This window comes from Leiobunum rupestre, chromosome 7 (assembly GCF_980474605.1).
Source record: "Leiobunum rupestre chromosome 7, qqLeiRupe1.1.hap1, whole genome shotgun sequence".
In the NCBI taxonomy this organism is placed as follows: domain Eukaryota; kingdom Metazoa; phylum Arthropoda; class Arachnida; order Opiliones; family Sclerosomatidae; genus Leiobunum; species Leiobunum rupestre.
Window position 1 is genome coordinate 17268060 of NC_143390.1, and position 24307 is coordinate 17292366.

The following is a 24307-nucleotide window of genomic DNA, read 5'->3' on the forward strand; positions in this document are numbered from 1 at the left end:
TAATAACTATACAGTAAAACAATTTTAAGGGTAATGAAATTGATAATCTACACAACCACAAAAAAAAGTATATTGCATACTAATCAGTTCTATAAGAAAGGATAAATATATTATAGAAAATTGCAAAACAAATTCTTCCAATAATAAAAAGGGGAGCGAAATTTTGTTATTTTGTTATACAAAATTCTCTAGTAACCCGCTACACCATAATTATTTTACAATTACACATTTTTAATTTGTTTTTATATATTTATATAATAATACCAGTTTTATTTGTTTTCATTATATTCAAAACTCAATTTTCCTATTAGGCTATTTTTTTCTCGCTGAAGGAATATAATTTTAATCCCATAGACATTGTTTTTAAGATGAGGGGGAAAGAGAGAGCAATTCAGAAACTCAAAGCAAAAGTAAACCAATTTACCTGAGTGTAACATTTGAGAGATTGGTGGTAAAAAAAAACAGAATTCAAAATAACATATCCTGCCCTAAATAATAATATACATATTTAACTGTTAGTTCATTTTCCATTTAAATCCGAGGAGGGGGGGGGGATAAATCTTAATAAATACATGTAGATGTTGACCAATAAAGGCCAATAAAAACTTTAGAGGTAATAAACCAGGTAAATACTTTTTTTTTAAAGATTTCAACTAAAAAGTTTACTGCTAAAAATGCATTAAAAAAAAAGGATAAAAATGTAAATGAACTACCAGAAGTTAGGGTTAAGTCACTCGCGATTAAAAATAGAAACTGATAGTTTTTTGTGATTAGTGAAAATAATTTTAAATGAACATGATTCTGTCTTTTAAAAAATGCTCCGGATATATTCCCCCTTACATAGTTTCGCTCCGCGTCTTTAGAAGTCTATAAAACTGTTGATTTTGAATATTTTCATCAAGAAATTTGAATGAGAACAAACGACAGTGAGAAACAGAACACCATAACTGAAGAAATAAATATTCTTTTAGTTTTAAAACTTTTGCTCTTCATTTCTGTCTGGGGTCTATCTTCTTGCGAAGTAGAAATAGTTTTCCATTGTTTCCTACAATATTGGGAAGATAGACTGCGCGCGCACTATCTTATATTTTCTTTTTATATTCATTAAACAAAGAGATTTTTTCCCCGATAAGACGCTTAATTCTCTCCCTGTCATCTAGGTTTCTCGCAAGCGCTCCATAATTCTTGCATTTCGGAGAACATCTAGAAAGGCAAAGTCATCTTTTACGATTAGATAGGCTTAGAGCTACATACACACTACGTTTTTGGACCATTGATACTAAAGAACCATTTTTGTGATGCACTGTTTTATAAATCACACTGAGGTAAAAATTACGAAGAAAAACTATGTATACACAACAGCAGTCACAGGCATAAAAGTCCAGTTAACATTAAGGTACCTCATTGATCCATTGAGTATCCTGCAGACATTGCTCAAGAACAATATGAGATTGTTTAATGGCACCTTCCGAACGTTCCTTAGCCACCTGCGGAGTAAAGCCAAATTTAAAAAATTGGTCCCAGTTTACAAAACGCGCACTAGTATGAAATTACCCTCGAATGACACTGAAGAAAGAAGTTGTACTTATGATGATGCAACCGGTGATATAAAACTACTGACTGACTGCAATCCGAGCACAGCAAAAAACTCGTCTTGTCAGGTTCATCTAACATTGGAGGTGGCCCTTTGTTACAGAGCGTAACAGGGTCGTAGCACTGCCCGTGAAAATTTAGATGGTGTTGAGCTGGAGTGTCTTTATCGCAGAGCTTAAAAAATTAAGAGGTACGCATGTTTAATAAATATCAAACTCAATAAACCATATTAAGAAATTACCTGGCAAATTTTCTTTTCATTTTCTTCGCCATTTTCATTAGAAAGACTTACAATGTTAACGCAAGGCAGTGAATCAGCACAATCTTTGATCTTCAAATGAGCGGCTGGGGCTAATAAAGTCATCTTCTTTTCATTAGTTTCATCCTCCATTCCTTTCAGGTGTGAAAGAAAGTACTCATCTAAATTGTTTAAAAAAGTTTTCAAAAGTTAATGTCACACTGTATGAAAAGTGGAAAAATATACAAACCATTTTCTTTTATGATTTCAGCAATGAAATTGGGATCTAAAACTTGGCTAATCAATGTCTGTAAAAAAACTTCAAAGTTTTCTCGTTGTGGGTGAATATCCAAGTTTTCCATATTTTCTCCTTTACTGTTAAAATAAAAAAAATTCAGTCAGGAGGAAAGTTGACACACAAAAAAAATTAAAATAAATCAGCAGTAATATCTTACACTTCGGGAATATCCGTAGAGGAAAGCCCTAGATACTCAGCTATAGTGTAGGCTCGGCTAGCGTATAAAAGTCTAACAGTAACTCCCAAATACTTGTTCTTTAATGATGGATTCCACGCTGAGTACTACAAAAATATTTAAAAAAAATTTGGTACACAAAGCATTTTATGTTAATAGGCCAAGCATTCAAACCCCCACCATGACCACCACCATAAAATTAGGCAACAAATATAAACACACAAAACATTCTTACGGTAGATGCATTTCGATACAAGATACGACCATCTTTTTCAAACGTATCGTATCTTTGCAACAGAGATTTTCCCTCAATTTGCCACAGTGGAGCTCCAGAAATCTCTACGTCATTTTTAGCAATAAGAAAGTCCCCAGTCTAAAATCAACAAATAATACCTCAAGCAAAAGTTGATTGGCAATTGCAAAAACATTTTAATATTACTCTGAAAAAGCCTTCAAGTACGTCATTTTTGTCATCAATGAGTCTTCCCGAACCAGTTTCGTCTTTGAAGCTACTTCCACTGCTGCTATCACTGTCATTTCCACTGTCATCTTCGCTATTTTCATCATATTTGCTTTCATCTTCAACCTCGGGATCTTTCCCTGGGTCTTTAATAGGGGGTGGTGCTGATTCTGAACTTTCATTCTGAATTTCCCTCAATGGAGATTCTTTAACCCTTGTGTAGACTCTCCCTTCTTTCAAAAGGTGAATTACACCAGGAACTAAATTATTTCCCAATTCCCCATTGACAGGTTTAGAAGCTGTAAACTTTAGAGAAAGTTTTTGAGGCAAACTCAAAATATTCAGTCGTTTCTTTTTCTTTCTGGCCTTTTCCTCGGTTGTATGTTTCGTATTAGCTATCTGATTCTTAGCTCCATCAGGAGGCTGTAAATGAACAGTACACTGCATTTTATAAAAAGTTAAAATTAATAAGAATTACAAACCAAATTAAAATAAAATGGAAAAATAAAACAAAACTTGGATCTTCACATTATTCGGGCATACTTTGCTCGCTGGCGTCCAAGCCGGGTCAGAATCTGATTCGTCTGCACCATCGACTTCATCTCCTGAAGATCCAAGCTCATCTGGAGCAGTCGGAGTTTCTTTCTTTTCCTCTTTAGATTTTTTCCCTGTTATAACATATCTTTCTTAAGTAAACTTTGTTCACAATACAATTATGAAAATCAAAATTTACTTTTTTCAAGTTTTTCTTCACGTTTCTTCATCATTTCAGCTTTGCATCGTCTCATTGACGTTATTCTTCTAGGACTCATCATTCCAGATGATGCAAAATCATAGGAATCAACACAACTTTCTTCCAAGTCATTCTGAGCCGCAGCTTCATAAACTGGTATTTTTGGTTTCAAAGTTATTTTGGTTATTAACGAGTTTGAGTCAGTTGAAATTGTGGCCAATGAAGTTTTTGGCTTACGGCCCCTTTTCCGATCCGTGATGGTCATCGTTTTCCCATTTTTACCATTGGTATTTTCAAGATCGCCATTCAAAATGGATTTGAATTTATTGGGTAAAATTTTGATCACTTTTCTCGTTTCTTCTTTTACCTTGGCCATAGTTTTACTTTGTCTTTTCCCACTTTTTAAATTTTGATTTGCACCTAAAGTTGGAGGCTCATCTTCGGACAGCCTACGGATCACGAAAGCAACAGAATCTGCAATCCCCCCCGAAGTATTGTCCTCATCATCAGATGAGAACGAGGGGGCCTCAGGGTTTGGGACCATGGAATCTTTATCCATATTCTCTTCACCACCCAAATGAGTTAAATCAGTTTCTGGCACTCTGTGTTTGATAGAGCAAGGAGTGTAGTCAGCGCTGTTTTTTAAATTGATAGGAGGTGGCAGAAGATTATTATCAATTTTGGGACAATTCTGAAGATAAATATCATCTTGGCAGTCCCAATCATAGGGCCTTTGGTCCAAAGAATGCCTAGGCAGTCCGGGCATTCCTCTTCGCCGACCACAACTTCTTCCACGGGAACCCCTCCCACGTCGCCCGCGGACCGAACCACGACGGCCACGACTGGAGGGAACTTCGTAAGGCGTTGCTGTTCCAGTATTAGCCATGGGTTCGGTGCTACCCTCAATGAAACTTAAAAAACTCTGTAAAAAACCACCCGGATCTTTAGAGCCAGATTTGCTGCCAGAAGGGTCAGAAACCGAGGGTTGGGGCTCAATGGGTGGTAGTTCCGCTAAAAAACCCAGGTCATCTTCAATACTCATATAATTTTTGGGCTTAAGAGATTGATGTTGCTCAGAAGCCCCTTCAAGGTCCGAAGATAACAGAGACAGAGTGTCGACTTCGGTCTTAATTCCTAGATATTGATTGGGCGGACATTTATTCGACATACAGTTTGACATCATCATTGAATGAGAATGCATTCCTAAATTTCCAGATGAAGACTCTCCTCTTGCTTCACTCATAAATTTTGAAAATGGTGTTAAAACATTAGTGGGATTATCTTCAAAATTGAAAACTTTTGTATCATCTAAGCTCGAATTTGACTGGAATTCCCCTGATTGTTGTTGCATGGACATATATGAGCTACTAGGCTGATGAGGAATGCTACGCATCTCAGTTTTTATCTCACTTCCAATATTATAGCCCATTTCTTTTCTTGAAGTGAAAACTCTGTTATGAGGAGCTCTACTAATCTGTAGCCTAGATGAGTATTGGTTTCGTAGCGCTCCAGGATTCATTTCACCACCTTCCATATTCATATGCATTGCTGGATTTAAACTTCCACAAGACATACTCGTTTCATTGGGGTCATCTGGAAGGTATCTGGTGTCTCCTTCAAATGGAAACTGACCACCTCCTCTTCTACCTCTTTTGCTCCTTCTGCCTCTTTTGTTTACTGAACCTCGTGGCCTTCCACGTCCTCTTTTTCTGGCTGGTGGGATGGTCTGGTAATCAGCCATTGCTGGATGTAGACCCGTGTCTGGGTTCAGACTTTGAGAGTGGCTCCTACCACCCATGATGCCACTTTTGGAATTAGGCATACCCATGTCATCAAATTCCGAAAGCAGGCCCATATCATTGTACATGGGATTCATATCCATTTGCGATTTTGACATTGGAATCATTCTTCCCATTCCATCATTAGAGCTAGCAATGTGGGGATCGTGGTGCTTCTCCACCATAGCGTTGATGGCAGATAATCCTGACCCACTTCTCATCATGGATTTTTCAGTCCCTTGAAGACCAATTCCAGCTCCCACAATACTGGCCATGCAATTTTCATCTGTATTTTCAACTTGAGGAATGTAATGTGCGTTATTAAGTTGAAGTGGATCTGTTGGCATAGAATGTTGCAAAGGTTGATTCATGTCTTTGGGAGTTTGGACAGAAGAGTAATTGGCACTAGAACATGGATTTGTGATAACTGAAGTGCAACCAATTGCTCTGGGGCTATTTTCTGACATCATTGGACAATAAGCTTGACCAATTGAAGATGGTGGTGTGATATGAATGGGAGTTGAAGCCGATGCTGGTGTACTCATTGATGGATATGGAGAATGATGAACAGAAGGAGATGGCTGGTTTGAGCCAATATATTTCTGATTCATAGACAAGCTTCTCGAATCTTGCTGCTGGTGTTGAGGAGATTGCATCATGGATGGCGATACGCTACTGGTCTGTGATGATGGAGATGGGTAGGGGTAGTTTTGAATTTGGTTGTAACCAGGCATGTGAGGAGAAGCTTGGTGTTGAGACGGATTTGGGCTATTCTGGCACACTGAGCTTCCAGGAGTTCCCGCTACACCTGGTCTCGAGGAAACTGAAGAAGTTGATGATGACTGGCCATTTTGAACACTTTGTAAATGGTTAACAATAACACCTGGATTTGGAGAAAATGGCTCCATGCTTGACGTATTGGCGAGTGACTTTTCTTTCTCCACAGAGTAGTTGGCATGAGTAAAACCATGTTGAGATACTGAAGATGGTGTGGAACTATTAGGACTCATTGCATTACCGTAAGGAGTAAAACCGGAACTGGCAGTTTTATTGCAAGAGTAAAAGCCCTCGTTAATAGTATCAAAGTATTGCGATTCACCGTGAACCGATAGAGATGCGGTGTGAGGAACAGAGTTTTGTTCGCCAAATGTAGATGGCGGACGAGATGGTGATGGCAAAATACCGGTATAGGTTCTATTAGTGTCCGACTCTGCAAATGCTGAATGTGCAGTTGAATTTGGCTGTTGCGAAAACTTATCCCCATTTTGCATAACAGCTTCATGGGGAAGGATACCAAAGGGCCCGCAGCTAGATGGTGCCATTGATGAAGAGCGCCAGGTACCAGTACTAGATGTAGATGACACAATGTGAGAATCAAACATTGATGTAGATGCGAGAGAGGCATTTGATGAAATAGCCATATTTCCATCTTGTCCAGCATCAGGACCTAAACTTCGGTGGCTAAAGCCACCTCGGAGGTCAGCAGCATCATCCTTATTGTAAAAGCTACCACCGTGAGAGGTTGAAGAGGAGGTAATACCAGTAAAATGACTTTTAGAAGAGTGCTGAAAAGTTGAGGCAAGTAGTGAAGATTCGTAGTTAGGAGACAATAAATTCATAGCATTAAAAGAAGGCTCTTGATGAGATGCATTCTGAGAAGTGTTTATGCCTGGTTGATTTGATAGAAAAAGAGGATGGTGTGATGAAGCACTGGCACCATAGCCACCAACTGAATCTTGCCTTTCAAGAGGAGATGGCAAATTCAAGTCCCCTAGCTGTGACGACGCAGTGTTGGGTGGATTGACTGGTCCTCCCAACCGAGAATAATGTTGGCTGTAAGCAGACCAAGGACCAGAATCCATGGTTGCAAAAGCAGCCTCTCAAGTCAGACCTCACACCCTATTTTGGTGCATCACTGGTAAAAACCACACTTCATTGATGTCCATGATCCACATTTAATCACAATTCAAGAAATGCTCCTGGAAAATTTATTAATATTAGCTATGGAATCAAAATTTTGGCACAACAAATATGAAAAAGAGGATTTTTTTTTAAATATTTTGTGATTAAAATAATTAAACAAGACTGAACACACTGTAGTAACAGTAAATGTTGTCTAACAATTACAGATGTTTCAGCTATAACTTGTATACATAAAAGGTAATAGTACTACATAAACTGAGCTTCCACAACCTGTACTTGTTGGAAACAAGTCAGGTGCAGAAAAACTAGTATTGCACAAATAATTTGAATAAAAGTTGCGTGGAGGAGTTAGCCCTTTCATCTCGTAGCAAGAGGAGGCCAGTTTAAACATAGATTGTAGCACTCCTGCGTTTCTCCCCCTAAAATGTTTGGTTTCCCCTTTCCATGAAACATGCCAGTGATAATAGTAATAGCAGCAAGCTGATAGCTCACGTGGCATTCAACCTACTAAGTATTTTAACTCGCTCAACTTGAAAAATGGCATTACAAGTAGCTTGAAGACTTAGACCTGTTGTTATTAGCCTAGCTCGGTATTATGTAAAAAAGTTTAAACATTATACAATTACCCCCCTCTTTGCAGAAATGATAAAATTATTTGTAAATTCTGATTAATCAGCATATGAATAAGTCTCCTTTTTCTTTTAAATTCCTATCGGTAGGGATAAAATTAAATGCTCATCATGCTAAGTGAATTAATTCACTACCCACCCTAATTAAGCCTTTTATATTTTTTATTAAAATTCAAGCTTGATAAGTGGAAAAAGTGATTCTAAGACCCAAAATTAACATGTTCTTAGGCAGATAATTTGAAAAATTTACTAATTAAGTAAACATGTCAAATAACAAAAAGGAACATTAAAAAGATTTTCCAATATTTCAAATAAAAGGCGTTTTGTATTTATTTACTAAACATGTTTGATAACCCAGATACTTTTGAATAAAAAAATCAAGTTCAACAGCAATATAGTCACACTCATCCAGACTATACTCCCACTATAATGGCATATGGGTTTACAAATGTTTTTTTTATTATCTTCTTTATACATACCATATATCATGATGTCAAAACACCTGTTAGTCACTCGCCTTTTATAGAGAATAACGCTTCATGTAGAGGAAACCAAAATTTATTTGGGATATGATTAAGTTTTACCCATTAACTATTACCATTAAGTCCACATGCCAAGTGCTGTCAGACCATTGTCAGAATTTGGTAACTAACTTCAAAGTAGGAAATGTCATTGATGCCACATGGTTTAAGAGCAGTAATATTTGATTAACATTATTAAATGCAAATCATTTTGAGCAATTTTATGCTAAGCCCTAGAGCATGATCATTAGCTTAAACTGGTTGCAAGATTAAGTTCAATAATAGGTAAATTTAAACATGGGGAATAGTTATTATTGAAGTAGAAATTACAAGTAATATATTTCCCGGATTTCAAATACTCAATTACATTTCTACAAGAAATAATTAGGCCTAAGCCTTGGGCACACTCCTAACTTAACTTATTTGATTCAATGCTTGACTGCTTGTTGTTACCTTTCGCAACCAAGGCCCTTAAGAAGTTGAACTTTTGAATGATAACCTTTTGACATGACGTTTTCAGATAACAAACCCAGTTTAAAGCAAACCCATAAAATAAAGCTCGATATCAATACGACAGGAAATCAATATCAATTTTAAAAACAAAATGCTTAAATAACGAAGGAATTAAAAAAACCACCGGGCCTAACCTTTAAAATGTTCATCGTTTTCTCACATTCGACCGCCATTTTGAGTTTTGCCAAAAATTTCCGGAAAAAGGCAAAACTAAAAATAATGCCCAGCTGCTGCCATCTAGTACAGAAATCTAAGTGCCAAAGAAATACACTAACCTAAAACCACTATATTAGTAGTATTTTTTAATACCAGCATTAATGCGTAGTGTCAGGTAACTTATAAAATGCCTAACGAAACTACACATTTTGACATAAATCCATACACTAATATTTTCTAGATTTAATTGGAATTTAATAAAGAGTAAAAATATTGTTCTACAATTTTCCTTTTCATGATTTTATACCGTCTATGATTCTGGGCAACCTATTATTACCTTGAAAAACCAAATTTATATCACCCCCCCATCGCGTCTCTGCCTCTGCGCATGGTGCTCTCTGTTATAGGATGTCTACGTGATTAGTTAAGGGTTCCGCACGTCCTTAAGTATGTTGTCTTCCCAAGTTCCCGCATATTTTTATTTTACTTACATTGCATTTTAACAATGATGAACCGTTTATTTTACTGAATTTGAGTTCGGGTTTGATGTTGTTTATTAACGCGTTAAAATTTTTACAATATAACTTTAAGTAGGAGCTTATAAACGTAAGTTATTTTACAAATTTACTAATTTATAGTCATAAATCTTGACTACACATTTTTTTTTAATACAAATTAAGCCTTGGTTAACTGATCTAGTGAAGAATTTCCGTAATTTTTTAAAAACGTTGATTCAGTTCTATGGGCCATATATATAAAGTTAATTGATAACCATTATCCCATCTCTGTGAAATCACAGAAAAATCCAATGTTACAGTAATGTGGAATGAACTTGGTTCCCAATTGCATTGTATGGAGGTATAATTTATATTTCTTCTGTAGTGCTGAGGTCGTAACCATAGAATTTTTAATAGTGAGCACGATAAATGGTTTTATGTATTTTTAAACCCTTTTTAAATTGAAACTTATAACCTCATTTAACGTGAATGAGTCCCCATAAGTGTGCTTAATCAATATTTAAAAATCACTATTCACCATGGAAATTATAAATGGTTTCGTAATCATGGGTGTAAGGAGACTCTTTAATGTAAATTTATTTATTTTAAATTTAGTTTTTACTTCACAATCATAAATATATATATTTATATATAGATATATAATTATATAAAATTGTATTAATAGCTAATAAAAAATTTTGCGTTCTAACTCATGATCTCAGTGAAAATAAAATGGCGAAGAAAAAGGAAAGAAAACGACCACCTATAAGTTTGGATAGTGGGTTTGAAATGTCTCCAGGGTCTTCTAGCAGTATCAGTATGCCAAGCGATATCAATAAAGAGAAATCTTCAAAGCGAACCAGGTTTGTGAAGTCTGTTTTCAAACCAATCTTCTTTCTCAGCCAAAGCTACTTTATATAAATATAACGCTTTGACACTGTGCTACAAAATTATTTCTTTTCGGTAACTTCATCTTGCGTGCCTCTTCCCTTTTCTCTGTCTCTCCTACACTTCCTTCTATTTTTGCTGGTTAACTTTACTCGAGGTGGAGGAAACCCAATATGTCAAATATCTCTCCGTTTATTGTAAGTTTAAGAGCTTACCAGACTATAAACTAAAATCATTTAATTCAGAATGCACCCTTTTTCCTTTACTATGCACCCACCTTAGGTTCATTTTTGTATTTGATTTTCAGTGAAAATAAAATAAAGTTTTATCTTTTATAGTAAAGTTAAAGATGAATTAGAAGAAATGTATGTCTCAATGATGAATGGTAATGATGAAAGGTTTTCATTATGGGAATAGTATTGTAATAATTTTAAACATTAATATTTTTTTAAGTGTTAAATACGGTGAAATCACACGATGATTCTGGTCCTTTCTTAAATCCTGTAAATGAGAAATTTGCTCCGGGGTATTTTACCATAATTAAGGTAATTCCATTCAATTAAATCAAATAATTGACTTAATTTTGAGAAAATACCGAATTTTTTTTAGGAACCAATGGATATTTCCGTAATGGAGTCAAAAATTCTACTCAAAGCATATAAGAGTAGGAAACAATTTGAGAAAGATTTTAGGAAAATGGTGAACAATTGCGAAGTTTTCAACGGTGTTGGAAATGGTGAGTTCTTTATAGGTTTAACCTGTGTAGTGGAAAATTTTATCTAACTCTTCTATTTTGATTAGCCTACACTAATATGGCGTATAGTATCTGGAGAGTGTTTAATAAGTCGATGAAGAAACATTTTTCAAAATGTTCCACCAAGCTTAAAGTGAAAAAAGAACATAGTCAAGTTGAATCTTGCTCAAAACCTGATTTGGCTAGTAGCCCTCCTCAATCCAAAGTGTATGTTTGTACTAGTAATAATGTAGATGGTGCCATAAAAATCACAATCAAGCAAACAGAGCCCCGGATTGTACCTCGTACTACTTTACATTCAGTAAAATTGGGAGGCAATGGCAAATTGTGTTTTCAAATCAAGAAGGATCTGGGTAAGATAGAAAATTTTGTTGAAGTTTAGTGTGTTTGTATCGAACAAAATTTAATCGTTTCAGCTCCTCCTACATCTGTTACAAGGAAGAATCAAAATAATTTAAGTATAAGTTACGAAATGCGTAAAAATGAGCTGCCAACACGTAGAGCCGCTTTGCAGGGTCCAAAAGCTAACTCCGTTAATCCACCTATAAACACTGTTAGACGCCGTAAAAGGAAGAAAAAACCTGTAGCTATGAAGGCTTTAGAAGCTTTAGCGCAAGCTGCTGAGAGGGCTTTAAAAGTAATAATTTAATTTTAATTAATATAGGTGATCAAAGTAAATAATACAATTTGAATTACAGGATGCTGCTAGTCGAAGTAGTTTTGATGATGACACTTTCAGTTCTCATAGTAATTCACCAATATACAACAGCAGTGCTTTCCCTGACTTAAAAATATCAACTACCCAAAGTCATCCTGCGGATTTACTTCACAGACTATACAGCAAAACTTTGAGTGATTCTTCTAATACTGAAAAAGACTCGAATAAACAAATTAAAATTGAGAAAGAAGCTTCCGCATGCGTTTTAGAATCAAAAAATGATATCAGTAGCATCTTTCCCTCAGCCGCTGATACTTTAGTATTTCCGAGAAACATCACTGAGCCAATCAACAAAATTAAAAATGACTGCAAAGAAGAAAAACCAGTTTTTGATCTAACTAGACCCTGTATCAATATTCAACGCTGCAGAACAAAGTTTTCTGACAGTGAAGACAGTTCAGCCTGCGAAAGCGATTTCTGTATCGAGGACTTTGAATCTCTCAGTTCGACGAGTAATTTGCAGCCTGGTAATTTCCCTGACATCAAGCCTTGTCAAGTTACATTGTCAAGATTGAGCCCCAGGCAATATTATAGAGGGAATAAAGTTCGTATATTAGAGAAAGTGAAAGAGGAGAAGAAAAGGAAGAAGAGGCGCTCCAAGTGGAATGCTCAGGCTATGTATAGGAGAGAGTTAAGAAGTAATAAAATTCTCTTCGGGGAAACAACGGAAGCAAATAATGACAAAGATGAAAGTAGAATTGAAAATGCCATAAATGAAATTCAAAATGTTTCCGCTGTATCAGCTTTTTTGCCTCCACCCCTGAAAGAATACGTATCGTCACCAGAGCTTAAACTCAACGTAAATGAAGGTTGTGATGAGACCAACTTCCAACAATGCTGGGGGAAAAACAATGTACCGCCAAGAAAACGCTATTCCTCCCTCAACCCTGAAAGACAAATGCTTTTTGAAAAAGAACAAACTGTCAAAAATGCGCCTTTCTCATCCGATGTTTCAGAAACTCGCAATGTCGCTTCGCTTCCCATTAATTTGCTTCAAGACATATTAGGAGCCACAAAGTGCCAAGATATTGATGTTATAAAGAAGGAAGTTTTTGACAATGAGCCGATTGACATTGGACTTGAAAATGCAATAGAACGCCAAAGTCCAGCTACAACCTCGCTTAACACATTCCAGTTTGAAAATATTTCAGACTCGTCCTCCGATGAAGGGTACACCACTAACGAAAGGGTTACCCCAGTTTTCAATTCGAAAAATCAGTGGTACTATAACTCATTGACCAGCAGATTGTTCGGTGGGGAAATGCCAGCTGGACAGTACCCAAAATCAAATAATCTGAACAATGAACTGCTTTTCGGTAATACCCCCTTTGGTAATAGTGACTTACCTAATGAGAAAAATGGGTTCAGCTTCGAAGCTCAATGCGACAGGCAAACTGACTATTTTCAACACATCAAGCCATCATTTATCGATTTTAGCATGCTAACTCCGCTCAATCTAGAAATACCATTGCCAAATCACTGTCAAAATGTAAATGCAAACTCTTACTATCCTCAAAATGGTTTGAGGAACTCGAACTTTGGCCTTGTGAAGGTACAATCCCTTTTGGTTTTGGAACTATTTAACTTTTTTTCACTCTTTAACCAATTTTTTTTTAATTTCAGACTAGCAGCTCAATTTTGTACAATGATAAACTTAACGAACCAGCTGATTTGCGTAGTTTGCCGTGTGAAGCTGCTACTCGACATTCCTCTGACTGAAATGTTTTATATAATTATAAAAATCTTATCACCTTAATATTACATCATTTAGCAATTATTTATCACGAATTTGTGTAATTTCCATAAGTTAAAAACAATATTTAATTATAGTTGGTCGAACTTTTGTAAATGAGTTTGTTTGACATATTTTAAGTTATTTGTGATACATTTTAAGCTCAAAGAAACATTTTTACTCAGTTCAAGGTGAGATTATTTAAAATCTGGGATGATTTTTTTAAGTTAACTACCTCGGTTTATCATTTTATTTATTTTTTATAAAGTCCAATTCATTTTCAGTTTTTTTTTATCATGAAATATTTTAACTACTTAAAAATCGTGTGAGAAATTTAATTCGTATAAGTTGTGTACAGTGGCGTAGTCAGGATTTTGGTGGGGTGGGGAGTACCACAAATGACTAACTGCGATACTGGCTGTGTAATGTACTTAAACAAATTGTGTGTATGAACCAAAATTAACAACGAAAGAATATTTTTGTAAGTATTTTCGATTAAAGGAAAGGATTAAAAAATATTTTAATGTAATTATTGAAATTAACACATTCGGATACAGAATTAGAGTTGGTTTTATATCGTAAAAACCTATTTTCCCGACAGATGGCGATAGTGCATCGCGCCATAATTCAATCTCTCGCGCTCTCTCTCTTGAGCATTTCCTATCCCTCTTTTTCCCCCTTTACAGCAGAGGATCGGGAGACGCAAAAGCGCGGCATCGATCGCGAGGCTTTGAGCCGTCTTGTCGGGGCCCCGGATTCTTTCCGGATATCGCACCGAGTATTTATGTTATGGCTGCGGGTTTTCGCGACCGTTTTGGATAAAATGAAAACGCTTCTGAACTTGAAACTTCCGTAGGTCGGATGCCGACCAATTTCAATGGGTGCCGGATAGTACGGATAGCGTCGTTGTCCACTCGCCATGACCTCCTCTCATCGCGACGGAACCAGCGGGGATAGTCACCACTACCAGTATGTGGGACCCTACCGGTTAGAAAAAACACTCGGAAAAGGCCAAACAGGTAAGCCTAAGCTATGTACTCCTATAAGCCTTGGTAGGCAAGAACGCGTCATTGGGTTCTTCAGATAATTCCGTCCCACTTTTCTGTTCTTAGATCAGTATAAATTATTCTCTAGTAATTGGCCTGTGCCCTAGGAATGGGAAAATTAGCTTTACTATAAGCTACCAATGAAATAAATGTAACTCCGTTTAGGCCTTGGTCAAAGTCAACTGCCAAAAATGAATCTTAAAGGCGAGCCCCCACGTAGGGGCATGGTGACTTTTCAGTTTGCATGGTTAGGAAAATATCCCGATTAGTAAGCCCGTTATTGTTTTTCCTGGGTAGGGGACTCTTTTTATTTCGCGAATGGCTAACTTCTTATTGCGATGAGAGATACGAGTTAAGACGCGACGGAAAAGGCATATTTAGCTTAGAAAATTCATTGCTTTGTCGATAAGAAAATTACCCTTATGTAAAAAATCTCGCCAAAGTACTCCAGTGGAAAAAAATCTGGATTTATTTTCGGATCGCGTTTCTTTCCTCCACTAGACGCCGACATTGCGTTTTCCTCGTAAGACAAAAACGATAAAAATCCCCTAGCTTTACGTTTTCGCCTACATCCCAGAATTTGCATTTTCTAAGCTTATAGACCAAGGCTGGAGTTTTTATTTTCCTCCAATTTAAAACGCGTTGTCTCTAGAAAGAAAAGTAGAAAAATAAACATTTATTTTCGCTCTTAATCATTCTTTTAACCTCGCAATTTTTTTTCCTTAACGCCATTAAAATTCCCATCTAAGAAAATTTAATATCGAGTACTGATCTCGTAGGCATTTATAATAAAGTTAAGGCAAGGTAAAGTTAAACTTATTCCTGAGGGAGAGATGAAAATATTCTTTACCGTGTTTCATCTCTCGCCTTTTTTTGTCGGGGAAATTTTATAAATTTAATCAGTTAACGTCAAAGCGGATGAAAGGAGAGGAAATTTAAAAGGTGGGCGAGGAGGAGGGGGTTACTAAAATCGGCCCGCGTTTTGGCTCCGGGAGACGGGAAAAAAAATGGAAATACAATTTTAGGAGAGAACGGTGGATTTGCACGTTTTTTAAACGCTTTTTTGATTTATCATATTGGTAAACGCTTTTATTATTAAGTTACTGGCTGATATGCAAATTTTGCCCTCGAATTAACCGACAGAGTATGCGAAGTTATTCTTTTTTAATTTATTTTCATGGGAATTTCATTAATTTATGAAATTTTTATGCCCAAATGTTTAAAGTTCCAAATTTAAACGGTATAGATTGACAAGCCCATTTTTAGGGGCTAAATTACGAGGTAAAACTAACGTTAAATCCCGGTTTACTCTGTCTTTCACTGGAAGCTGGCTGCTTGCGTAGCACATGTGCCACGCAAGCAGCCAACTTCCAGTGAAAAACAAAGTAAACCGAATACCTACGTAAGTCGGCCTTTAAGAGGAAAATGAATGGTTTTAACCCTCGGTCTCGGTCATTATGATAAGGCCTTTTTTCCGGGGCTTCTCCTTACTAACTGACCGATCCATTAATAGTTACGATAGAGCCGTATAGAGACGGGAGGATTTGGTCCGTCGAATTGGTCATTCGCGTCAACTTCTGTCGCGCGCTTTGGCCACACGGGGGCGGGACTTGTCCAAATGATCCCTGGCTGGTCGGACCATCATAGAGCGATAGTGGCGCCTATTAGCGGAGGATAAGAGGGACGAAGGCGACTAAATAAAAACGAAGCCTCATCTCTGCATCGGCGACCGCGGGGGGGTTTCCCCTCCCTACATTACTCCCTATAGCTTTTTATATATACATTATTATTAGTAGGAATAAAAACCTGTAGATAAAGTCGGCCCCAACATATAGGCTCGTAATATTCCAGTAGGGAGACCTCCCAGGCAACCCTCCAACCCTCATGGCCGTTAGTCCCGCTGGTTCCCGAATCTCGGAGAAGTACTGGTACGGGTGGTTACGAGTTGTAAAAGCCAACGAGGAGTGCCTGATTTGAGGTGATAGGGATTTTGCCTCCGACCCCATTTTCGCGGTTCCCGAATATTTTCCAGGGGCCCCCAAACTCCCCGGGTAAAGGCTCAAAAGTAAGATAACTATGCGGTGGAAATTCCGCAATTTGAAGGATCAACATCCCTATTATTGGATACGGGGGCGTATCGGATCAGAATGGGAAGATCACCCTGAACTTTCACCCCCGTCTTTGACTATCATATAATCCTTAGTCACGTTTACTGTCCTCCGGGGTCGTTCTTTTCACGGTGGTTACATTTTATTTCAAACGTATTTTGCGTAGGCTTAAAATCAGAGAAAATATATAAGAGGAATAGTCATTGTACCTTTCACAAAGCTTTAATATTTATCTTGAGGTATTATATATGTAAACATTAACATTTTTATTATGATACACGGAAAAATATAATAAAACAAAGACTTAGGGATCGAAAGCTCAATTTTAAAATCTTTAATAAATAAACATCCTCCGTTTAAATGTTTTTTTTAATAATATATACAGGGTGTTTAAACAGGTTATGCAAATATGTTTAAGGAATTGTAGGGGTGAGTTGAGAAGTATGTCTGTTTTTTCCCATTTTCCTACGATGAGTTAAAAGAGAGCCAGAGAGCTTCAAAGTGTGGCCTACTAGCCCCGGGAAGTAGGCTGCAACAAGCGCAAAACCAAACAGCGGGGAAACGCGAACATTAAGGTTTGGGTTCGTGTGATAGGTGAAAAAGGACTTTGTAAAAAAATCGAGGTAACCAGCGTAAAAAAGGAAACTTAAACAGTATTTAAAGTCCCTGATGCGAATGAATGAATATTTATTTTCCCTTTAAAATACAAATCCATTTTATAACAGGAAGGAAACCATTTACTGGATTCGCGGGTAAAAACATAAAACTAAATACGCTAGCACTTTAATTACCAATATAAAATGCGCCAAAAATAAAAACAATGAAATTAAATTAAAATAAAATATTAAAAAATCTAAAAAAATTTAAAAGGATGATATATACAACCATTATACTGACTATGTACAATCAACACAAACCGAAATGTGAAGAGATCAAATTGTCCTTTTTTAACCGCTTGGTTTAGCGCTTGTTGCATCCCACTTCCAAGGGGTAGTAGGCCACACTTTGAAGCTCTCTGGCGCTCTTTGAACTCATCGTAGGAAAATGGGAAAAAAACAGGCATACTTCTCAACTCACCCCTACAACACCTTCAAATTTTTGCATAACCTTTTGAAACACACTGTATAAGAGCCGTTCTACCTTTCACAAAGCTTTAATACAGGGTGGAAGCCCCAGTGCTGCGGGTTGAACACTTCTACAGGCGCTGGCATTACCAAAATATACCAATGGCATAATTAGAAGCGCATCTTTATCCAATCCCCCGAAAAAGCATTTGGAAGATGCGCTTCTAATTATCCCATTGGTCTACTTTTGGCCTACCAGCGCCTGTAGAAGTGTTCCACCCGCAGCACTCTGGTGTACTAGGAGAAGTACCGAGGCTGGACCACGGCTGAGGCTTCCACCCTTTATGTATCTCGAGGAGTTTTCTGAGGTATAATATACAATATATTTCAATACACGAGTCGAAGTTAGTAAGCCATATTACCACGAGACGGTAAATTGACCAAGTTGCTATTCCTCTTCTATATTTTCTATGCTGAAACTGTACTATATATTTTATCATCAGTGTATAATATTGTTATATAAGTGTGACACTTCCTATGCGAAAGTTTTACTGAGAGCCATTCACAAGACAGACTGCATTACTGGCTTCGTCGCCGTTTTGCGTCCGCTTGCGAACGCGTCACACGTAGCCTTTGACAGCGCCTCGTTAGGGGGAGATTTTATTTATGTGATGACGTCACTCCGTTTCTAGTTCTCAGTAAAATATTCCCCAAAGTGACAAACTTATGGAACAATATTATAGACTAATGATTTTATTGAACACTGTTGGACGTTTGTTTTACTTTGACGTAAGACGTTATTAAATAACCCTTTATACTCTTCAGATGGTGCTTATAAAACCGGGTTTAGTGAACATACATATTTCAAAAAGGTAATCTTCGTTTACGAAACGTTTTTATAAGTATCGTCTGAAGAGGGTATTAACCAATAGTAGACCACTGTGTTATACATAAATAAAATCAGTAAGCCTTATCTGAATATGTTACCTGATCCATTAAACTAACAGCTATCTGTTATTACGTTGTTTTATTAGTAAATAATAAAAACATTTAGAGAAAGATTTTTATTTTAGGCTAAAGCGGCTATTAAAAAACATTATCTCGTATAACAAATATGGCAAATTCGGAAAATTTACAATTTGGTTAATATTTTTATTAAGATTACTGTGAACCAGCTAATAATAATAATAATAATAATAATCAGCTAGGCTAATACCCAAGGCAACACCTAAGGCCCAAGTCATCTAGCGACTTCTAAAGCCATTAATTCAGGTAGCTGGGTTACAATGCGTAGGAGTATCTACAAATAGTAGTAGTTATTGGTCGATGGTAGGAGGGTTTGGTGGAAAGCCCTTCGTGCCACGCGAGCCAACAGCTCAGTACACTTAACTATTACCGTTAACGGTTGATAGTTAAAAAATCGTTAATCTGATTTTGATACAGAATTAAATCTAGGTATTATCAGACAAAATGACATATCCTATCATGGTTGAAAACGTTTTCTAATATTTGTATGCTTATTCAGTAAAAACTTATTTATCATTTACAATAAGCGAGTTTCAATAATATCTGACCTCGATGACCTCCGACGTAAGCTCAGGCTTCCCTTTGCCGCGCATGACAAGGATCATCCGAATAGTTATTTTTAAAGCCGATAGATGGCGGTACGTTTATAGAAACTCGCTTATTAGTACGTTTCTAGCGCTAATTAGGCATCCAAGCTAAGTTGTAAATCCGTCTGGTTTGAAGGTTATTTTTATCCGCTTGACTTGTGTAATTTGGTTTCGGTTGATCCTCAAAGTAAGATCCCGAGAGGGATACAACCGCGACCATAATTAGAATGGAAAAGAATGGTTTCCATGGAAACTAATCCCTTATTAGAGTTAAACCAAGGCTTAAGAGAGAGGCTGCTCTTTCGTAATAGGCTAAATTAGGTGGCGTTCTCTTTCAATCTGCTTTCATCCAGATCGTTCAACCACCGCGGCTAGCCCTACATTAGGCTCGTGTCGCTTTCTCCGAAGTGCTCGAGAGAAAGACTTAGTTGGCCGTTCTCGAAGGACAAAAGCCAAGGATTAAAGAATAGTGGACACCCATTAAACAGGTACACAATGTCTCCCACGCGCCCTCTTCTCCTCCCAATCATATAGCCTTCCTAGAAAGTGCCTTTTAAAAATATTCATCCTATTATTGCAAGAATTTATTCCTGTTAACAGAGAGTAGGAGGTTGATAAGATTAAGCGGATAATTTAGTCGCCTTAGAATATTTTCCAACGATAATTCCCACGTGAATTGAAATCGAGAAAATATTACGATTAATGAAACCTAAATATATCTTTAAATTGACCGCTGTTGCAACCAAGATATACCCCCAATTTTATAGCGCTGATAACTTGTTAACTTTGCAGATCGAAAATTAGTCATATTGAACGAGAAAGCCCTTTTCATTGTGGCTTCATCGTAAATTCGTTGGTTTAATATTCTCTTTATGCCTTTTTTGCGGAGGTCGTAAGATTTTTATGGCAGTAGACTAAAGTTTCCACAGTTCTTCTATTGGCCGTAGAGTTGCTTGCTCTAACAAGGAGACTACCCGAGGTGGTTATCTCCGATTTGGTTCAAACTCGGGTGGTAAGTAGACCTTCGTGTAACTTGAAAATCCCTAAAAGGGTGGACAAGAATGAGCTTTCGTTTTGCCATGGCAACCAAAAATGTTTTTCGCAACTTAAAAACGGATTTTCTCTATGAAAATACACTCGGGAAAATCGAAGATTTTAAGGGTCCCCCCTAACAATATTTTTCAAAAAATTAAAAAAGGTTCATCAATTAGATACATAATTCAGATCATGGCTAAATCTGGTACATTTGGACCAATATACGTCAATTTTTGGTAAATATACATATATTGGGTAAATACGAGTAATCAGTTTTTAAGTTGTGAAAAACATTTTTGGTTGCCATGGCAAAACGAAAGCTCATTCTTGTCCACCCTTTTAGGGATTTTAAAGTTACATGAAGGTCTACTTACCACCCGAGTTTGAACCAAATTGGAGATAAACACCTCGGGTAGTCTCCTTGTAAGTCAAATGATTTAAAATAAAAAACGTTATTTAATTCACCTATTATTAATAAATGCAGAGTTTGCTGATTTAAATCAAGTTGATCTACATCAAGTGATTTTTTTTAAATCATCGATTTATATCACACAATGTATTTCAATGGAAGAATAAAAAATGGCGAAAATTAGGTTCTTAGGAAATTACAACACAGAAAATCTGAGCAAACTAAAATATTAAATAATAATTAAATTTAATAGAGGTCGGAAACGGTTAATCATTATCCATGATTAAATTAATTTTTATGGGGAAAAAAATGTAAACAAAGAAATTTACCGGTTCATATTTCGGAAAAAGAATTAAAAAATATGTATTATTCGTAAAATTTGAGCTTTTTATCGAAAAAAACGTCGTTTTCCGATTAATTTTACAAATTTATCAAAAAACTAATCGGATAATACAGAAATATAAATTACTTGATCAAAACGTGTTACGAATAATTTTGAGAGCTTTATCTATTGAATGAAAGTTAACCATCCCCGACCTCTAAAATTTAATGAAGATTTCATTCAATTCAAGATTAGCTAACTGATAAAAGTAAAATATCCGTTAATTACACATGAAAAGAGCTTTTATTTGTAATAAATTAAAAAAGATTGATTTGATTTTTATAAAAAATATAAAAAAGTGCCAAACCGGACTTTACTAAGGTATTTTCGGTAGCAAAGCCAATTTGGATCAAACTAAATTACTAAGTAAAAATTATTTAAATTTTAGATTACATTGCCGTTGCACGCTAATTATTATTAAATTGACAAATAAATAAATGGTTTAAAAATCAATAAAATCCAATTTCAATCAAATAATTTGTTTGTAACTAGTTGGTAAGAACAGTTACCAAACTAAGAAATAACCTTACCTAACAACCTAAAAAAATACGATTAGTTTTCATTTAAAAGAATAATAAATGTTTACGTACAACCTAAAAATATTAATATTAATATTTTCATTTAACAAATTAATAAATACATGATAATATGTCTTCTTCTATTTTTCTACAAAACAACAGTGGTTTCGACTCGATAGTGAATGTCGTATAAATGCATTTTTGGTTGGTTTATTTCGTTCTATATTTAGTGGCATCTGTTCGTCTAGCGTCGAAATTCGGTCCCTCCCCTGGAAGTCTACCGCGCTGGGAATCCCACCTTCCCCGGCGACTCTCTTATAGGCTGCGGGAGATGCGTAATCGATAAAGAATCCGATATCTATCGATTCCAGTATTCTCAGCCTGCAGCCGCGTGAACGGCTTTCTCGCGTTTCCAGCTCCCCCCAAAATTGGAGCTAACCATTTTTTAATGGTTTCTGTACTTGTTCGTTCTTTCTCTCCTGGGTGAACAACAATCCCCGCTCCTTTTCGGGAATGCATTAGAATAATAACTCGCGATTTATGCGCTCCCCCGTGCCAGATGCTTTAATGGATATAAACGATAATTTTTTTGGTCGATGTCTGTACCGCATTTTGTATATCGATGCACTATCTATAATTCGGCCGCATAACTGGGATGATCCGTTATCTCTCACCTCTTTTTCCCCGCCTTTCATTTTTACGCCTTGAACCCATCTGGACGAGTTCTTGTACGTCTTTTGAATAGGGGGTAAGGTAAACGCTTAGCAGGGTTGTCATCTTACCTGGTAAGTATAGAAGAACTTTTAAGGGAGAAGCAGCGAATTTTAAGAACTTTTAAGGGAAAAGTCGGATAATTTTAAGAACTTTTAAGGGAAAAGTCAGGGAATTTTAAGAACTTTTAAGGGAGAAGCAGCGAATTTTAAGAACTTTTAAGGGAAAAGTCGGATAATTTTAAGAACTTTTAAGGGAAACGTCAGGGAATTTTAAGAAATTTTAAAGGAAAAGTCAGGGAATTTAAAGAACTTTTAATTGAAAAGACAGGAAATGCTAAGAACTTTTAAGGGAAAAGTCTGGTAATTTTAAGAACTTTTAAGGGAAACGTTGAGGAATTTTAAAAACTTTTAAGGGAAAAGTCGGGGAATTTTAAGAACTTTTAAGGGAACTTTTAAGGGAAAAGTCAGGTAATTTTAAAATTTTTAAGGGAAAAGACAAGAAATGCTAAGAACTTTAAAGGGAAAAGTCGGGGAATTTTTGGAACTTTTAGTTAAAAGTCGGGAAATTTTAAGGGAAAAGTCGGGGAATTTTTGAAACTTTTAGGGGAAAAGTCAGAGAATTTAATCTTGGTTGCAAATAGAAAACGTTTACTGAAATATTGGTTGCAAATAGAAAACGTTTACTGAAATATTGGTTAAAAATGGCCCAATTTCGACTTAAATTAGTGAAGGAAAATATTTGGAAATGGTCCGAGGAAACCTAGAAAATCAGGGAATTTCAAAATGGGTCTAAAATTCAAGAACTTTGTAAATATTTCATGGAAAAGTAAGGGATTTTAATTTGGCTGAAAACGTTGCCCAAATTTGACTTAAAATTAGTGAAGGAAAATCTCTGGAATTGGAAACCTAGAAAAGTCAGGGAATTTGAATCTGAAAAACCTGTGGTAACCCTGATAAGCGATTGTTAAAAAAATATTTTGAATTTACGATAATTTTTATTATTAGATAAATTTGTTTAATTAAAACTAGGATTTAGTTAAATAGCCGATTTTCCTACAATTTGTACACTTGACGTTGATTATTAAAGTGACGACTCTCTCGATCCTATATTACTAAACTTCACGGGGAAGGAGTTGTTCCGAGTTTTCACGCAGTGCCTTAAGCTGGGATCGAACCCGGCTTCTTTTGCTGCGAAACGAAAGTGCTAATCACTGCACCACCCCACTTCCTTAGAGCAACGTCCATTCCAGTGGAAAAATGTGGAATGTTGTCACAAATAGTTGTTAATAATAAATTATTGCATTAAATTGATGTAAATAAATCAGTTTTCTATCCCAAAATCTGAAAACTTGTTCAGGGTGATCAGATTTCCTATATTTTCCTATATTTGTAATGCCTTCCTATAAATTCCTTTATTTTCACATACTTACCTATATTTTCCTATAATTTCACGATCTTTTGAAAATTAAAGAACTGCCACTTTCGAACAAAATCTTGAAATGTACGAGCTTTGTAAATCCGCTATGTGATCCAATAATGCAAGAAAGCAGTGTAAAAAAAATTATCAATATTCTATGTGATTCGAGTCAATAATAATTAGGGTCAATGGAGGTAAGTGTGATCAGGGGGTAAGTGTGATCACCCCTTATTATTTCCCCAAATAATATTATAACATAATATTTGATGAATGGATATTGAAATATACTTAATTGTACACATTTTGTATATTTTCAATATTAATTTGAATTAAATTTCGTTTTTAAAAATTTTAGTTGAAAAAATGTTATACTCTTCTACTCGTGTTTAGAGATTT

General features: G+C 36.1%; 3 protein-coding genes across 11 annotated transcripts in view; 2 read left to right on the forward strand and 1 right to left on the reverse strand.

The window, feature by feature from the left end:
• Window positions 1–329: 329 nt before the first annotated feature.
• On the reverse strand, window positions 330–9069 carry LOC149934923 (uncharacterized). 5 transcript variants are annotated; one of them, XM_090153070.1, is made up of 11 exons: window positions 8996–9069; window positions 3498–7254; window positions 3293–3432; window positions 2744–3205; window positions 2540–2677; window positions 2287–2411; window positions 2082–2206; window positions 1835–2013; window positions 1555–1767; window positions 1401–1487; window positions 330–1203 (listed from the first exon to the last, which is right to left on the reverse strand). In XM_090153070.1, the coding sequence occupies exons 2-11, from the start codon at window positions 7135–7137 to the stop codon at window positions 1153–1155; spliced, it is 5160 nt and encodes a 1719-aa protein (XP_090009196.1). In that variant the 5' UTR covers window positions 7138–7254; window positions 8996–9069; the 3' UTR covers window positions 330–1152. The 5 variants fall into 5 exon arrangements, with proteins under 5 accessions (XP_090009196.1, XP_090009200.1, XP_090009198.1 ...); XM_090153074.1 differs by lacking the exon at window positions 8996–9069 and adding an exon at window positions 8802–8933 and having other exon boundaries at window positions 2744–3187; window positions 3308–3432; XM_090153072.1 differs by lacking the exon at window positions 8996–9069 and adding an exon at window positions 8802–8933 and having other exon boundaries at window positions 3308–3432.
• A 334-nt stretch (window positions 9070–9403) lies between these two features.
• LOC149934924 (uncharacterized) lies at window positions 9404–14124 on the forward strand. 2 transcript variants are annotated; one of them, XM_090153075.1, is made up of 9 exons: window positions 9404–9623; window positions 10237–10386; window positions 10741–10787; window positions 10856–10947; window positions 11012–11138; window positions 11204–11509; window positions 11573–11793; window positions 11855–13426; window positions 13498–14124. In XM_090153075.1, exons 2-9 carry the CDS (start codon window positions 10247–10249, stop codon window positions 13591–13593), a joined length of 2601 nt encoding a protein of 866 aa, XP_090009201.1. In that variant the 5' UTR covers window positions 9404–9623; window positions 10237–10246; the 3' UTR covers window positions 13594–14124. The 2 variants fall into 2 exon arrangements, with proteins under 2 accessions (XP_090009201.1, XP_090009202.1); XM_090153076.1 differs by having other exon boundaries at window positions 10237–10377.
• A 202-nt stretch (window positions 14125–14326) lies between these two features.
• LOC149934925 (serine/threonine-protein kinase BRSK2-like) overlaps window positions 14327–24307 on the forward strand; it is a 90440-nt gene continuing 80459 nt past the window's right edge. For all 4 annotated transcript variants that reach the window (XM_090154566.1, XM_090154563.1, XM_090154565.1 and 1 more), the window contains exon 1: window positions 14327–14625. In XM_090154566.1, coding sequence (XP_090010692.1) covers window positions 14526–14625 — 100 coding nt within the window. In that variant the 5' untranslated portion in view covers window positions 14327–14525. The remainder of the gene's footprint in view (window positions 14626–24307) is intronic.

Coding starts and splice junctions, on each gene's coding strand:
- LOC149934923 (XM_090153070.1), bottom strand. CDS start 7,137: ATGGATTCTGGTCCTTGGTCTGCTTACAGCCAACATTATTCTCGGTTG. Junction 3,433..3,497: donor TGAAGAAAAACTTGAAAAAA/GTAAATTTTGAT, acceptor ATGTTATAACAG/GGAAAAAATCTAAAGAGGAA. Junction 1,204..1,400: donor ATACTCAATGGATCAATGAG/GTACCTTAATGT, acceptor TTGCCTTTCTAG/ATGTTCTCCGAAATGCAAGA.
- LOC149934924 (XM_090153075.1), top strand. CDS start 10,247: ATGGCGAAGAAAAAGGAAAGAAAACGACCACCTATAAGTTTGGATAGT. Junction 10,387..10,740: donor AAGCGAACCAGGTTTGTGAA/GTCTGTTTTCAA, acceptor TATCTTTTATAG/TAAAGTTAAAGATGAATTAG. Junction 13,427..13,497: donor CGAACTTTGGCCTTGTGAAG/GTACAATCCCTT, acceptor TTTTAATTTCAG/ACTAGCAGCTCAATTTTGTA.